General features: G+C 39.0%; 1 protein-coding gene across 1 annotated transcript; it reads left to right on the top strand.

The window, feature by feature from the left end:
* The first annotated feature begins 164 nt into the window (after window positions 1-164).
* Window positions 165-14585, top strand: LOC137497035 (uncharacterized). The gene is made up of 3 exons (XM_068225551.1): window positions 165-374; window positions 517-1020; window positions 14387-14585. Exons 1-3 carry the CDS (start codon window positions 241-243, stop codon window positions 14583-14585), a joined length of 837 nt encoding a protein of 278 aa, XP_068081652.1. The 5' UTR covers window positions 165-240.
* Window positions 14586-17697: the final 3112 nt, after the last annotated feature.

The raw sequence follows: 17697 nt of genomic DNA, 5'->3' as shown, positions 1-17697 counted from the left end.
CATCGACTTAGTGCGTTTCTTCACCACTTGCTATTCATGACTTAGTTCCATTCTTTGCCGCACGTTGCATGCGATGTAGGTATAACAGGGGATATTTCAATTTACGGCGTTGGTACAACACAAAGGACAACATACTGGAGGGAAACAGAAATCGTACGGTACATGGTGGGTTATAGTGTACAGTATTTCAGTTTGTATCTCGGTGGATGACAAAGTGATCTTTGTATTACGTTTGAGAATATGACTCCGAAAAGGAAGGCACAGCCTGAGGGCCATAAACATAGTGTTCTGAAACACGCAAGACTCAGAGGACTGGCATATGTGAATAAACGTGGGAGAGTTGTGGAAGGCAAAGAAACCGGTTCTGACTGCAGGTAAGTAAGGAGCTTGAGAAGTATTACTAGGGATTGTTTAGTAAATAATATTCTAACATGCAACCGAACTTTCTACTCTTGTTTTAGATAACAATACGTATGGTACATATTTATACTTAGTATTAATAATATGTTATTCTAGATGCAGAAAGAAGTGCTTTGAGATTATAAACGAAGAGGCTCGCATGTCCATTCTTTCCAAGTTTCTTCAACTTCCTAGTAAGGATGCACAAGATTTACACTTGCAGCGCCTCATCGAGAAGAATGAAATTAAGACCAGAAGACCGAGGAATGAAAATTCAAAGCAGCGAGCAGCAAGTTTCACTTACTTTGTTATGGATGGCAACAATAGAAAGAAGGTATGTCGTTCAGCTTTTATGAGCATGCATGCCGTCACTCAGAAAAGAGTATTCCGTATCACAATGCTTCTTCTTCATGGAGAAATTCCCAGGGACAAGAGAGGAACCAATCCAAATACCAGAAAGATACCGGAAGATGTCACTAAACTGATATCCGATCATATTCAATCATTCCCTCTGAAACGGACTCATTACGGAGGGAAAGAAGTGCATTACTTAGATGCCCGCTTAACTATTAAAGAAATGCACAACATGTTTGTCACAAAATACCCGGAGTGTGGAGTCAAGTACAGCTTCTACAGGATTTATTTTGTTGAGAATTACAACTACCGATTCAGACGACCACAGATCGATGTCTGCAACAAGTGTGAGGAGTTCACAGCTAAACTTAGGAGTCCACATATTTGTAAATCAGCAAAGCGTGCAGCTCAGGCTGAATATGATGTTCATAAAAGAAGAAGCAGGAAATTCTACAGGTCTTTGAAAGAAGTTGCAACACTATGCAGAACAAATGACAAAGTGACAGGCCTTGCCTTTGACTTTATGCAAAATCTGCCCCTGCCACACATACCGGTGCAAGAAGTGTTTTACATGAGACAGTTGTGGGTGAATGTGTTTTGTATTCATGATCTTGCAACGGACAAGTGTGTTGTGTATATGTATCATGAAGGCCAAGGAAAGAGGGGTGCGAATGAAGTTGCTTCTTTCCTGAAAGATTATATAGACGAATTTGTGTCAGAAAATGTTGACCAGTTACACGTTTTCTCTGATGGTTCTCCAGGCCAAAATAAGAACCATACGGTCATAAGACTAATGCTAGGCCTGGCAGCTTCAAATCGATTTAAGGAGATTAGACAGTACTTTCCCGACAGGGGTCATTCATTCCTACCATGCGACAGGGACTTTGGGGTATTTAAGAAAAACATTTAAAAAGTAGACAGAGTTTATACTATCGAAGAGTATATGGCAATTATTGTAAACAGCAAAGCAAATGTTACAGTTAAGTTAGTAGACTCAAGTGCAGTATTTAATTTGAGTTTTTAAAAAAAGTGACTGTATCAGCTGAAACTCCTCGTGCTGGAAAGATTTCATTTTCTCCTTCTTCGTTTAAAGAATACAGATATAGGGCAGAGAAACCAGGAGTTATTGTAGCACTTCCCTTCATAAACAGCATTGTGAAACATACGTTTCATCTTGGGAAAGGTAACTTTTGCACATTTTCCTTGCAACCAATGGCAGCATATCCAGTGGGTGGGGTTCCAATAAAAGCTGAGAAAATAAAGGACTTGCGTAAACTGTTGAAATATGTTGCGAATGAGGATGCTTTGGCATTTTATTTGGACATTATTTCGCAGCCAATGAATTCCCCTAAGGTTAGTAGTCTCGGTTGTAATACTGTAGTTATTGGCGCTTCAAAGTCATTTGTATTTGTTTTCCCTGTTTTTTCTGTTGGATAAACTGTAAACAGTGCTTATGTATTGCATTAAGCTATGTTTAATATATAACAAAGGTTGGTGTAGTTTGTATGAGAGATTTATTCCCAAACTCCAAATTTTTTTCGGTGTTATTGGAGAAAGGAACTAAGTCAAAAAAGTTCAAACGGTCATAAAATTTATAAATTTTTCTTGAAAATTTTTCTGTTACCTCCGTTACATATCTATCACTGATCTAAATATTATATAAAATAATGGGAACTATTCATTGAAGCGTGTCGAAGAAAATCAGTTTTCTTGCTCTACTGAAAAGTAGCAAAATCTGACTTAGTTCCTTACTCGACTGCACGATTCAATTATTTCACCTTTAATGGTCAGATTTATAAACAGGAAGGTCTCCCCCATCCCATTAATGAGGGATCATGGGGGAAATTTATATGGATTTTCTCAAAAGTACTCAAATCAATAACCTCAAAGGGATAATACTTTAGATTAGATATGTGGATTACACATTTACAGTAATTGATCACAGCATTACTAATGGGAGGAGGAATTGGAACAATTAAATAAAATGGATTCACAGATTAAATTTTATTTTGAAAGTGAGAATAATAAGGCATTACATTTTCTTGATATAACAGTCATTAATGACTTGAATAAACTTAGATACCGTATAAAATATTTAGAAAACCCACTCAGACAGTGAACACAATCAGACAAGATTCCATACACACAGAAGCACATAAAAAGGCTTCCTTCTATAGTCTGATTCATTAGGGCTTGTAGTACACCTATGTCAGACTTAGGCTGAAAGAACGAATTGAGTATATTTATTTAATAACAAAAAGAAACAGGTTCAACACGCAGTTTGTAGACAAAATTATTAGGAAAATCAAGAAGAAATAGTTTTTAATGTTAACTAAGGATACTAAAAAGAAATAAGGCAGTTATGCCCTTTTTACCCACAGCCATAACAAAATCTATGAAATTACAAATATTTAAAAAAAACCTAATATGACAGTTTCTTTCAAGACAACAAACAATAATGCTTATCTTTTTTATAATCAGCACACTATCAACAAGGTCAATAATAAATTTAGGAGATCCAAATAAACTGAAGTGCCAGCAATATCCCACAAGTTACGTAGGACAGACAGAGTGCAATTTTTCCATCAGATAGAAGGAACATGTTAATGCATCAAAATACAGCAGATTCTTGGCAATGGATGCTCATATGGTGAATACTAATCATACATTTACAAATATAAAGCAAGACCATCATATTCTCCAAATAAGTAACAAGGCAATCTATTGAATATTTTTGAAAATATTTTTATAAATATTGATCAAAAAAAGTAACCTGGCACATAATCTGAATGAAATCTCGGAGGAAGTTAATTATACTTATCGAAGAGATAAACATTAAATTCTTTACTATGAAGTGCCGAAGTAAAACATTACAACCCTGCATCTCTCCTCCCACTTCAAACTCTCCACAACCTCCCCTCCAAGTCAATTCTCAACAACCTTCTAGTACAGTGCTCAGTTAGCTTCAACACTCAATGTGAATCGGATGGCACGGGTCAGGCGAGGAGGTGAGTGACCAGATGGGCACACACTTCATGCTTCACATTTTACTTATTCATTTTGTTCATTTCCACATTTTTAAATTGTTTTTATAGGCCCATATTGTCAACAACATCAGCTACGATCAACTTGTGCAATTCAACAAAAGTCGGCCTTCCCTTGACTCATTGCTTGAAGCTGATTTAAGTGTAGCATTAATCTTGCACAGTCTATGTTTACAGTTAATAATGTGTGCAACATATTTATAATGTTGGGTTATCTGCACCATTAATTCATTGTACAAAGCCACTCATGTTGTATAAAATCTGTGCAATCCATTGACATAGTGATATTTTAACCTTTACATTATTTGGACGGTATGATTCACATCAGATTTATGTTTGTGTCAGTTTAAAGACTCAAGACTTGACAAGACACCAACACGTCTTGCTATAAGATGCGTAGACTTTTTATCTAATGGTTTTATCATGTCATTAACATATTTTTAATGGTTTTTGTTTGTGACTGAAGATTTCTCGAAAGCAGAACAATACATGTATCATTAATATATTTCAATGTAGTCTTATCAATAAGGTGGAACATTTTTATGTAAGGATTTCAGAAGTTAATAAAATCACTACTGGTAATTGATTACTTTCTGGTGGAATGGACAAACTGCAGACAGTTAAAGGATGTAACAGCTTTACCATGAGAAGTATTCGATGGAGACCAGAGAGTTGTGATAGCAAAAAAAGAAAATGTGTAAAACGTAAAAAACTAATATATTCGTGGGCGCTCGGATATCGGTAACTTTTATAGGGGTAACATATAACTTTTTTGTTTAACAGAGTTTATTTCTATGTCCATATGCGTTTTAGATTATCATTTGAATTATTTCAGTAAAATTTCTGTACATGGGAGCCATGACACACACTTTTTGCCTGCAGTGCCATTTGACACAGAGTATGCATCATGCAGGTAATGAAGTGGAATCGGGGAAAGAATATTTTACAACTATGAAACAGCTTAATATTGTACTCTTGTCAATTCCTTGACATTACATGAGACCCAAAGTCAAGACGCTAACAGTTTCATTCATAACGTTCTTGACCAGTCTACCTACAACAATTGGTTTTTTAAATCTCCACTTGTGCATGACAACACATTTAAATATTAGTTACGTCAAGAACACGAAAATGAAAATCGTGGGTCAAATAAGCCCCAGTTTTAATATCACCCTTTCTCAAGACTTATGATAAAAAAGAAGATCCATTTCATTTTATTTTGAACATTTTAAGTTAACCAGAATAGAACTGCCAAGTTAAAACACATTTAATTTAAATTTAAATTTATATTTTCAATCTTGACCAACCTACAATCAACAATCTCAAATCTCCACTTATTGTTGACGACACATCCTGTCAACAGACATGGTACGTCAAGAACATGATATGATATAGGGGTCACATAAACCCCGATATGTAATCCTCTTTACCAATAAGAAGATCCATTTTTGTTTTGGACATTTTTCATATTAGATAGATTAGGACCAAAAAACTTAACTGTATTAACTTATGTTACCCATCTTCATTAATGTTTGTATATATTGTATATAATGTATATATTGTATATAGTGTATATATTGGTATGTTTATATTGGTTAAAAAGGTCCCAAACCTTGACCTAAAGGTTGTATACAGGCTGAAGATGCCCAAAATAATGGGTGAAACATGTACCTGACCTAAATAAGTAAAAATAAATCATGTAGATAATAACCACATTAAACGTGGAAAGTATTGAATACCCTAGGTGGTTTTTTATTAAATTATCCTTCATATCTATGCCTGAAAGAATATTTTGTTCGGTTGTAGATATTCTATAACTTTCCTACGACAGATAAATATGTTTTGAATATTTCTGACAAAAATGCTTCATAGTAAATCTGTGTTATTGCTGTGTAAACAATCGCTGTACAACATACCTAGTCAGTGCAGTAGTCTCCAATAGTGTGCTGCAACAAACACAGGTAGATATGGCATTGTTTGGAGTCAATTACTTAAGTCTTTTGCAGAATTCCATGAAGTATTGCTCAAGACATGAGCCTGGCTGTCCTGGACACTTTCTACAGTAGAACATGCATTCCTGTGCCACCGCTGCCTCTCTTTGTAATACTGTCTGCATAGGTTCCACAATCTGTACCTATTCTCCTTAGCCATATATTTACTGATAAAATGTGAAAATGTGTTCCTATAGGCAGTGTGATATATTTTGGGAGCCTACAAGATGGTGTTTCTTCCACTATGAAGGCCCTGCAACCTCACTATTCTCTGTTGATATTGCAGAAAATTATGCCGAATTGTAATGACTACAGTGATAGTAACTAACAATTAACCTGATGCTTAGCATATGTTTAACAAGAGCTTAACAACGCATAGATAAGAGGTCTGCTTGTTTACATAGGTACTGGTGGAAATACGGGCTTTAATATTTGGCGTGTAGTGTGAAGCACATGTGTCGTCATCGGCTCTAAGTGATAGTGGAGTCATGACACACATGGCGTGATCAACCACAAATGTGTTAAAGGAGATTAGAGGTAGTAAAATAAAAGTGTGAAAATTGAAAGATAAGAATGTACAGGAAGAATTTCTGGAGAGACTGAAACAATGAATTCCAGTTACTGAAGTAGGAAATGTGGAAGACACACAAATTCAAAAGAGCATTATTGTAAGTGGGGCACAGAGTGCCTGTGGCAGAACATCGATGAGAGTGAAAGAAAAGGAAACACCATAGTGGAATAGGAAATTGAGAGAACCAGTGAAAGAAAAGACAAAAGCATGGCAAGAGTGGAAAAGAAACAAAAAAAAAAAAAAGAAGAAAGCAAAAGGAAGTATCTTGATAATAAAAGGAAATGTAAGCAACTGGTAAGAGAAGAAAAGTTGGGAAGAATTTACACAAAAAATGAAAACAGATGGAGCTGGTGATAAAAGAATGCTGTATGGAATTATAGAAAGTAATAGGAAAGAAAGGTGATGACTGAGGAGGGTGGAGAGTTGATACCACATTGATGAAATAAAGAGAAGATGGAAGGAGTATTTTGATAAACTCCTGAATGTGAGAAATTGTGCAGAGGAGACGCTAGTTAATAATGTGTGATAACTCAACAGTAGAAGATGATATAACCATGTTAAAGGTGGAATTAGCAGTCCGTAAAATTAAAATGGGGAAATGAAAGTGTGGAAATGATAAAAGCTGCTGGACCAGTTGGACTACAATGTATGTACAGATTGTTAAAGTGCGTATGGAAACAGAAATGTGTGCCAGCAGAATGGGGAAAGGGAACAATAACACCAGTCTTTAAGAAGGGGGACAAAAATGTGTATGATAACTATAGAACAATCACACTCTTATCACAAGTGGCAAAAATATTGGAAATAATATTAGAGAGGAGAATGAAAAGAAAGGTAGAAGGAGAGTTTTAAGATGAACAGTATGGTTTTAGAAGTGGAAGATCTACAGTGGACTCAATCTTCTGCATGACACAATTAATGGAAAAGAATAGGTGATATGGAGAGGATCTGGTCATGACCTTCACAGATCTAACAAAGGCATACGATAGTGTTCCCAGGGAAAAGGTGTGGGAAACTATGGTCAAAAAGAGACTGGGCACACAAACTGTAGAAATGGTGCAAGCAATGTACAAAAACTGTCAGCAGTGTACAAACTCTTTTTGGAAAGACAGAATGATTTAGAAATGAAACTGGACTAAAACAGGGGAGTGTGCTGTCGCCTCTTTTGTTTATAATGGTTATGGACAAAATTGTAAAGAATACAGAGGAAGCATATGGGAATAGGTTGATGAAGTTATTACTATCTGTAGATGATATTGTGGTCTGGGGAACAAACAGCAAAGAAGTACAAGAACAACATGATGCACTGAACAAGAAAATTGAAAAAGGATTGTATGAGAATCAGCAGGAGAAAAGCAAGACCATGGTGAGGGTGGAGAAAGATGAGGGAAAGGCATTGCGAAGATTGGTCATCAAAGCCTTGAAATTGTGGATAGTTTCAAATACCTACTGAGTGAATTAATGCAGAATACAAGGCCGGACATGGAGATTAGCAAGAGGGTTCAATAGGACAATGCATTCTACCAGAGTGTAAGAAACCTTGCCTGGAATAAGGAAGTACCAAGGAAGTGTAAAGAGATAGTGTACAAAACGTATTATGCACCCATATTGATGTATGCAGCTGAGACCTGGGCAGTGACAGGTAGAGAGGAGAGTAGAATTCAAGCTAGTAAAATGAAATACCTAAGAAGTATAAAAGGAAAGACAGATTGAGAAAGAAGATGTGAGAAAGGAAATTGGAATGAAAAACCTAAATGAGAGTATAGTTTGGACACATAAAGAGGATGGAGGAGGAAAGAATACCAAAACAATGCTGGAGATGAATTTCAAGGAAAAGTCAGAGGGAGACCTAGAACAAGGTAGATTGATTCAATAACGAGGAGTGAAAGAAGAAGAAACCTGGATTGGGACAAAATGATGGATGATGAATGGTGGAAGGAATGCCATGGACCCAGCACAAGCTGGATGATGATGATGAATGAACATTCGGCTATAATAAACCTTAACGTCTAGTACATAGAGGAAAGAAACAGAGAGAAACAAATAGTTGTTGAATCCAGGAAGAAGTCATGGGAAGATTTTGATTTATTGAGCATGCAGCATGTTAAAAGAGTCCTTGTGCCCACTGACTGTATGAAACTCCTTAGTGGCATCCTTGAAAGAATATCTAGTTTAACAAGGGGACTACCGATGAGCTCATATTGAAACCTATAAAAAATTATTTCAAAAATAGCCATGAGGTTTTATTGGAATGTTCCGAAGTCAAACCTTGAATATGTCATATGAAAGCAGTGAGTTAGGAGCAGTTGGACATCCCTGAACAGTTCCAGATACTTGAGCAAGTGGTGGAGAGCGCATCTGGCCGCAGCACTTGTTTATCTAAACACTACAATTTGTCCAAAATAAAGCAGAAGTACAAGTGACTTGTACTGATAGAGTGACTGAAACATATTTCCTTTGGTATCATGTGCAACAAATAATTACCTTATTTTGACACTGTTGTTGTTAACATTTTTCTACACTTGTCTGTAGACAGTATTTAACTGGTACTATGAATTTGGGAGGGTGGTCCATAGTATATTTTGTTGAGAACTAAGAATATTGAATCATATCCTGGAACCAGTGAGAGAAAATTTGAAAATGAATGGATGACTGTATTTTCAATATGCTGTCCATATGGAACACCTTAAAACAAATGTCTTCACGAGCCATCAAGATTTCTTTTAATTCAAAGTAAAGGATTTTCCACTGTCAGAAGAAAAAGTTATCTAATGGTTGGATTTGTCCCATGGTTTCAAGGGGGATCTGCAAAAGTTTGATGGTCTTGCCAGAAGGATCTTCTAGGCAAGACATAACTGACCAATGACTTTAAAAAAAAGGTCACAGTTGTCTTCATGCAATTGAAAGAAGGCCTCCTTGATCCAGAATTTCAGCTCTTTCTTCCCCATTTTTACTAATTTAGTAGCAGTAAAAATGAAATTTTCTGCTTTAAACATACATTTTAAAACATTAGGGCCAAAAGTTCATATTGCTTCCTGTAGCACAATGAATAATTTAGATAAAAGAGATCCATCCATGGGCATCATGGTGTACAAATGGGTTAGTATGCTAATGGAAAGGGTAACAGTTTGTGAATGTTTTTCCTCTACAAAAGACAAAAGTCCTTTTTGCTCTCATTTCATGCACAAAACCACTTTGGTCAGTATTGCAGATGGAAGAATGGGAGAAGTTCAACAGTCACTCCCTGGTTATTTCCAAAAATTGTTCAGAAGATTTGTTCATTTCTTCTTACTTTTTCTTGAAGGAACAAGATTTGGTACAAATTTAGTAATTTACCTGCTTCTAATTAATGGTAAAGCATACTAGTATCCACTGTTACCATTGGTAACAGTTTGAAAATATAAAAATCTAGTATTTAACATTCTTCTTCTTCTTCCTCTTCTTGTTTTAATGGGGTCTCCTTACAGTTCCCTATTTAAGCATTGACCTCTAAGATCTTTTGCTACCATATGTTGTCCTTTATTTCCACCTAGCTGTACCTGCTCCCTTCGTGAAGCTGCAGATTGTTCCCATTGGGTCTTCAAAGACATTTTCCCTTCTTCACCAGGAAAGCCCAGTGTAGAGATTCTAATTCTTCCCTGCACGTCACATTCAAAGAATTACGTGTTCTGCTGATTCCTCTGCTTATTGCATCTTCTACATATATTGTCCCTAGTTACTCCAATTCTGTGTAGATGCTTTTTAAAATAGCAGTGGCCAGTGAGCAATTCCACCACCCATCTTATATTTTCTCTGCTAAGCCTCAGCAGTTCTTTTGTATGCTTCTTGTTTGGACTTCGTATTAGTTTTTTCACAAGCCTGCACCCAGGAACATTTTTATAGTTTTTCAATTGCTTCTTTTGTATTAATTTACCTATGTAATTGTGGGCTTGTCCGTATGAGATCCCACATACTGGTTCTGGGCCCACTAAAGGTGTCCCTGATCCATTTCTGACCAGCTTATCTGCCTTCTCGTTCCCTTCAATTCCTGCATGCCCTGGTACCCATATTATTTTTTACAACATTGTACTCTGAGAGCTTCAGGAGAAGAGAGTGACAATATCAAGCATTTTTGAATGAGATTCGAATAGCCTCAAGTGCTTTAATAGCTACTTGACTATCCATAAAGATGAAAATGTTCTTATTTCTGTATTTCATTTCCGTATTTTCCACAAAGCACCTGGCAAAGGCTATCACTTCAGCTTGAAAAACTGTAGTGTGTCTGTGTCCAGGCTCATTTGGATTGACCTCTGAGGTCTGTCCCCATTGATCCCTCCTCTTGTTCCTTTTTCAGTCCAAGAGCCATCTGTCCACAACACTACATCTTCCTCATCAGTTCTCCACTTGTTGATGCTTCAGTCTTCTTTCTGAATTATCTGGGTTTCATATGGTTTTCTGAAGATATGTATAAAACTTCCTCTGTTATAAAACTGTTAATTTTACAGTGTCCAAGGTTGGCCCTTTTATCTTTCCAACATTCTGTTTGCTCCAATCTGTAGGAACTTATTCTGGCCTGTCCTCTCTAAAGTTACTTAGTGAAGGGAGCTCTAGTAGAGTGTTCAAGGCTTCTGTTGGCATAGTTTCCATAGCCCCAGTTGTGGTTATACATGCCATTCTCTGAAGACTAATTTGCTGTTGACTTTTCCTTGACTTACCTTTGTCTACCAGACAACTGCTGCATAGGTCATCAGTGGTCTAATGATTATTGTGTAAATCCACATTGCCATTACCGGCTTTAGACCCCTCGTCTTTCCAACTGTTCTCCTACATGCATACATTAAGTTCCTGGCCCGTGTTATATTTCTTTCTATATATAGATTCCAGGTTAACTTTTTGTCCAACACTACCCCTAAGTGTACAGTCTGTTTTTTCATATTGATATTTGCCCAAAAAGCTTCAGTTTTCTTGCTCCCTCTAATTTTTTCTTCCTTGTAAAAGGGACTAGAGTAATCTTGCTTGGGTTAACTGAGAGTTGTTCTTCGAGACACAAGTTTTCCACAAGGCTGAATGATCTTTGCATAAGGTCCTGGATGACGCTCATCACCTTACCTTTCACTACAATTACCAGATCATCTGCATATCCTTGTGTATATAATCCCTGTTCATTGAGCATACATATTATTTTGTTGACCACAAAGTTCCACAGAAGAGGAGAAAGGACTCCTACCTGAGCAGATGTCTTGGGAATCCTTAATATTATGAATTAATGAACCAGCATATATAAACAAAAGGGCCTTAATTAACACATGAGTGAGAAGGTGGAAAAAAAGTCTTTAGAGTCTCTTCAGACAGAGTTGCCTTTATTATTCTCCCCTCTAACATGGATCTAATCCAATTCGTGACAGTTTTGCTTACCTTACTCTCTTCAACAGCCTTAATCATCGAGTTGTAACACGTATTGCTGAAGGCCCCTTCTATCTAGAATGTCGCCATAGCAATTTCTTTGTACTCTAGACTTTCCTCTAGTTTGCAAACCAGTTGATGGGGTGCAGCCTCATTGGATCTGCCAGGTCTGTAAGCAAACTGATTTTCATGTAAAATTGAGCTCAGTTGCACTCTTTTCTGAATATATTTGTCCAGTATTTTCTCCATTGCTTTCAGCATGAAGGAACTCTGTAAGCTTTGGCTTGAGTATAGTTCACTCTTCCTGGCTTTGGTATAAATATCGCCTTAGCCTCAGACATACTCCAGCTCTGATAAGATCTGTCAAGGCCTTGATAAGTATCTCCCTTCCTTCCTGTAGGAGTATTGGAAGTATCTCATCCAGCCCTGGTGCCTTTATTGCTTAAAATGTACTGATTGCCCACCTTACTTGATTAGGTTCTGTTAATCGATTGGCACAGTTCCAGTCCACTCTTCGAGCACTGGTATCTTTCTCAACAGTTTCATCCCCAATCACCTCCTCAACCTGAGGAAAATGGCATGCTAGTAATATCTCCAATGTCTCCTTTCCCATCTGGGTATATGTTCCATTGGTTTTTTTTTTTCCAATGTTCCCACTTGGTTAATACTTACTGCCTTCATAACCTTCTGGAGCCTTGCTGCTTCAGAGTGTGATTCCACTTTTTCACAGAACTCTCTTCATGATTTTCGTTTGGCTTTCCATTTCTCAATGTTATACTCTAGATGATTTTTGTACAGTGTTCTAACCTCTCTTCATTTTGGCTAGATTATTATTCCACCATTTAACAATGGTGTTTTTCTTCACTGTGAGAGGACAGTTGTCGTGGTATGAGGTTATGATGACCTTCTCCAATTGTTCCACCGCCTCATCCAATTTCTCCCATCTCCTCACATTTGTTTGGATATTTTGTACAGCGTATCCTAGAATCTCTCTATGAGTAGTGCCCATTACTTCTCTATGTTTCTTATTTATAATTGTAGGTTTATTACCTAGGTTTAATATCATCAACTCTGTTCTAATTATTAACTCCAGTAAAATCTCACCTCTAACATTGCAGTTTGTACTGCCCCACATCATATGGTGAGAATTTGCAACTGCTCCAAGGATTAGGTGTTCCACTTTCCTTTTTTGCATTGCAAACTAGTTCAACTTCTTCTGATGGTGGCAAATTTGTTGTGTCATATGGAAGGTATGCTGAGCCTACAATAATATTTCTAGGTCCTTCCCAGTTTCAAAGTTTTATTTTGGCTGCCACTAGGTCCCTTGAACAGTGCAGTAGACAATTCTTCTGCTCAAAAGAAGACATGTTCTAGGCATTTCTGATGTTGTATCGTACATTAGCTTACCTCCAGATTCTGCCAGTCCTGCTACTCTGCCCTTAACCACCCACGGCTCTTGGGTAAGAGCTACGTCGATGGCTCCAGACTTGTACCTTCTGATGAAATTGGCTATGACGGCTTTTTTAATGTTTTAAGTTGACTTGAAGAATTTTCAACACCATCTTTATAAACATTAGGTTTTTACTTTTACTTAATGACTTGAAACTTGATTTGCCCATGTCTAAGCTTGGCCTTACGGCCTCTCTTTCTGAGCTCCTCCAAGTCTCTTTCATTAAGTGCCAAAACAACTGTCCTTCCTGTGGTGTCAGTTGCTGTAGCATTCAACACCCTCCACTCTTTCATCTGAAGTTTGGTATCTCACAGATGGATTCTGACAAGTTCTTCTTCAATTTTCATCTTGTCAGATGGAGGTGGAAACTTCGTTATGACCTTTGTTGTATTCAACACCATTTTTGCTTCTGCAATCTTCAAATTTTGCCCTTTCCAAGGGTTACAATTGGCCACTGTCCATTCCAGCGAACTTTTAGATGCTGGATTTGGGCAAATCAGCACCATCGCACCATTTCCGGCCTTGGAGACTCGAGGAAGCCTGGAAGACATCCATCTGATAGCAGTTTCATTTTCGCAATCAGAACAAACGATAGTTCTGTCATGTCTTCATCCTTTAGATTCCTATCTAGATATGGTTTCGGTATTATAGCTACCATAGTTGCAGTTAGTCTTTAAAAAAAGGGCATGACTAGTTCTTCTTTCTGCTTCTTGTTGGGTTGTTTGACAGCTGAACTTGATGGCATGTTTTCCTCTGACCTTGGCCTTTTGGGCATTGTTGGGGAATAGCCTCTTGCCGATCTCTGTTCTTTGGCTTCTTTTCCGTCCACATACCAGCAGCTATATTTGCTTTCTTTCTCACTTTCTTCCTCTCCTTGTAGTAGGCACTGTTGTGAGGTGGTCTATCAATGTGCATCCTATTCATTTTGGATGCAGAGATTTTTCTAAGGGCTTCCCTGTTGTGCTTGTATTAGCAGTCTGCTCTTCTGGACCTTCTGTAGCCCTATCTTGTTTTTTTTTTTTTTTTTTTTTTGCAACAGCCTGTCCTTCTGGGACTTCTGTCTCAATTAACTTATCTTGGTCTTGCTCTTGGTTCTGTTCTGCTGGAGCTTCCACAGCTTCCCTTGATGTAATTAAAAATGGTTCTTTTGGAGGTTCCATGTTTCATTTAATTTAGGGTTTTTGCCCCTTTCTAGGGTCCTGACTGACATTTTTACCATCCATGATGAGGCATCAGCCAGAAACTTGTCCTCCTGCAACTCAGGCTCTCCACAGCAGGATCCACGCCTCTCAGTCATCCATCCAGCAGTCCGCCCCTGGCCTGAATCTAGCCAAGTTTGTTCCACCTTCAGTAGACCTACTCCTGTGGTTCTTACTTGTCATTCTCATGGTTGAGTTCACAGCCATGAGTTCGCCCCTAGGCTGGGATTGCCCTATTCCCAAACCAGGGCTCGTCCAGGCTATATATGACAAAGTGATGTGTTGGTTCCAGGACAGAGAGTTTTCACCTCAATCTACTAGCCCCACTTCATCTGAACTACCATATCACCCATGAGGAGGAAACATGGATGCCTCTCTAGCACATGTGGGCGAGGCTTCCACTTCCAAGCCTAGGCCTGGGCTAGTAACAATCATATTTTCTCAAGATGTTTTCTGGCTGTACCTGGTTTTGGTCCGCGAGAGGTATTTTATTTCCCTCAGACCCCCCAGACTACAGTAGTCCGGCCAAGCCCCCCTATTGGCCACCTGGGATGCCCAATAGGGGAACAGGCAAAATACCCCCACGGGATTCTTCAATGTTAATACTTTTGTTTCTTTTCTTCACCAGGGCATGTTCCAAGAATTCTATTATAGTAGATAGCCACCATCAAAGCTGAGAGAGAGATTGTTACTAACTCAAGGCAATGGATATGCATTGAATTTCTTCTAACAGCTAGGCGAGTATTGCTGCACCTGTGCCAAGCAAAGCCACTCTCCTCTGACACTCAGGTGTATCCTCCTATGTTCCCTCACCATGTTACCAAAATGAAAAGTGGAAACAAATGCTTATAACGTTGGTGCTGAGCAGCAGTTCTGTCTGTTCTTTCTGCCATGCTCAACAGTGCATTGTTATAATTTGTATTAATTATTGTTTTAAATTATAATATGTGCCAAGTCACTGTTAACAGTGAATAGTGTGGAATAAAAATGGACGCTATGCCGTGGGAACATTAAAAATAAGACAATTATAACCATAAATATCGAGATCATACTTTTATCAGGTACAAGCCGAGAAATAACATATAGAAGGCAGTGAAAATGAATGAAAGATAGAATATTGTTACCAATTTATTATTTAAAAAATTCATTCGAGAAGAAACCAACGCAGGCAGATCGCTATGACAGATTAATACTAAAAGAAGACTATATTCATAGGTTTTATTTGAGAAGAAATAGAAATAAACAAGGAAATTGATCAAGAACGAAATACCGCATACTTGCAAGTTAACCCTCTTGGAGCCAAGAGCCGATCTGGTCGGCCGCTCCCCATCAGCTGGAAGAGGCCAGAGCTCCGCCTCCACTCTACTGCTGTAAAGTGCCAGGCCGTTTTCTGTGGAAATACATGTATTTTAAAATTCGCGTATATCTGCCGGTGTATAGCAAATACCGGCATGAAATTTTCTGCATATCGACTACGTAGAATAACAAACTGGTTTGGAGTGATATAAAGAGTCAAAGACGTTTTATTGTTGATTTATAGTTGCCGATAACGTTTATTTTTAGGAAGAGAAAAATATTTTTGCACTTTCTCTCTCAATATCTACTTTGAAAAAATAATTTACGATACAAAAGAATATACGTAATTATGTATAATGTATTTCTAAATACAATTCTATAGAACAACTAATTTGAACGAGAAAAGTAAAAAGGTAAAAAATAAAAATTCAAACATATGTCACTAGTAAAAACAAGACAATTTTACTCACCGATAAAATTCGCGTGTATGTATCGATGTTTGACAAATACTGACAACAAATTTTCTACGTGCGGACAACACAGTATTAAAATAATTCTGAATTATTAAATAAGTAAAAAACAGTAGTTGATATTACAGTTTTTTGTTTTCAGAAAAAAAAGTTTCGGTTGCAGTATATACACTGACTGACAGAGCAAATGCAACACCAAGAAGGAGTGGTTCGAAAGGGATGAAAGTTGGGGAAAAAACAGAGACGGCACGGACGAATAATTGATGTTTATTTCAAACCGATATGCAGGTTACACAATGCGCACGGCATCGACTCAGTAGGATGTAGGACCACCGCGAGCGGCGATGCGCGTAGAAACACGTCGAGGTACAGAGTCAATAAGCGTGCGGATGGTGTCCTGAGGGATGGTTCTCCATTCTCTGTCAACCATTTGCCACAGTTGGTCGTCCGTACGAGGCTGGGGCAGAGTTTGCAAACGGCGTCCAATGAGATCCCACACGTGTTCGATTGGTGAGAGATCCGGAGAGTACGCTGGCCACGGAAGCATCTGTACACCTCGTAGAGCTTGTTGGGAGATCGAGCAGTGTGTGGGCGGGCATTATCCTGCTGAAACAGAGCATTGGGCAGCCCCTGAAGGTACGGGAGTGCCATCTGCCGCAGCACATGCTGCACGTAGCGGTGGGCATTTAACGTGCCTTGAATACACACTAGAGGTGACGTGGAATCATACGCAATAGCGCCCCAAACCATGATGCCGCGTTGTCTAGCGGTAGGGCGCTCCACAGTTACTGCCGGATTTGACCTTTCTCCACGCCGACGCCACACTCGTCTGCGGTGACTATCACTGACAGAACAGAAGCGTGACTCATCGGAGAACACGACGTTCCGCCATTCCCTCATCCAAGTCGCTCTAGCCCGGCACCATGTAAGGCGTGCACGTCTATGCTGTGGAGTCAATGGTAGTCTTCTGAGCGGACGCCGGGAGTGCAGGCCTCCTTCAACCAATCGACGGGAAATTGTTCTGGTCGATATTGGAACAGCCAGGGTGTCTTGCACATGCTGAAGAATGGCGGTTGACGTGGCGTGCGGGGCTGCCACCGCTTGGCGGCGGATGCGCCGATCCTCGCGTGCTGACGTCACTCGGGCTGCGCCTGGACCCCTCGCACGTGCCACATGTCCCTGCGCCAACCATCTTCGCCACAGGCGCTGCACCGTGGACACATCCCTATGGGTATCGGCTGCGATTTGACGAAGCGACCAACCTGCCCTTCTCAGCCCGATCACCATACCCCTCGTAAAGTCGTCTGTCTGCTGGAAATGCCTCCGTTGACGGCGGCCTGGCATTCTTAGCTATACACGTATCCTGTGGCACACGACAGCACGTTCTACAATGACTGTCGGCTGAGAAATCATGGTACGAAGTGGGCCATTCGCCAACGCCGTGTCCCATTTATCGTTCGCTACGTGCGCAGCACAGCGGCGCATTTCACATCATGAGCATACCTCAGTGACGTCAGTCTACCCTGCAATTGGCATAAAGT

This window comes from Anabrus simplex, chromosome 1 (genome assembly GCF_040414725.1).
Source record: "Anabrus simplex isolate iqAnaSimp1 chromosome 1, ASM4041472v1, whole genome shotgun sequence".
Lineage (NCBI taxonomy): Eukaryota > Metazoa > Arthropoda > Insecta > Orthoptera > Tettigoniidae > Anabrus > Anabrus simplex.
This window is presented reverse-complemented; position numbering and strand designations above follow the sequence as displayed.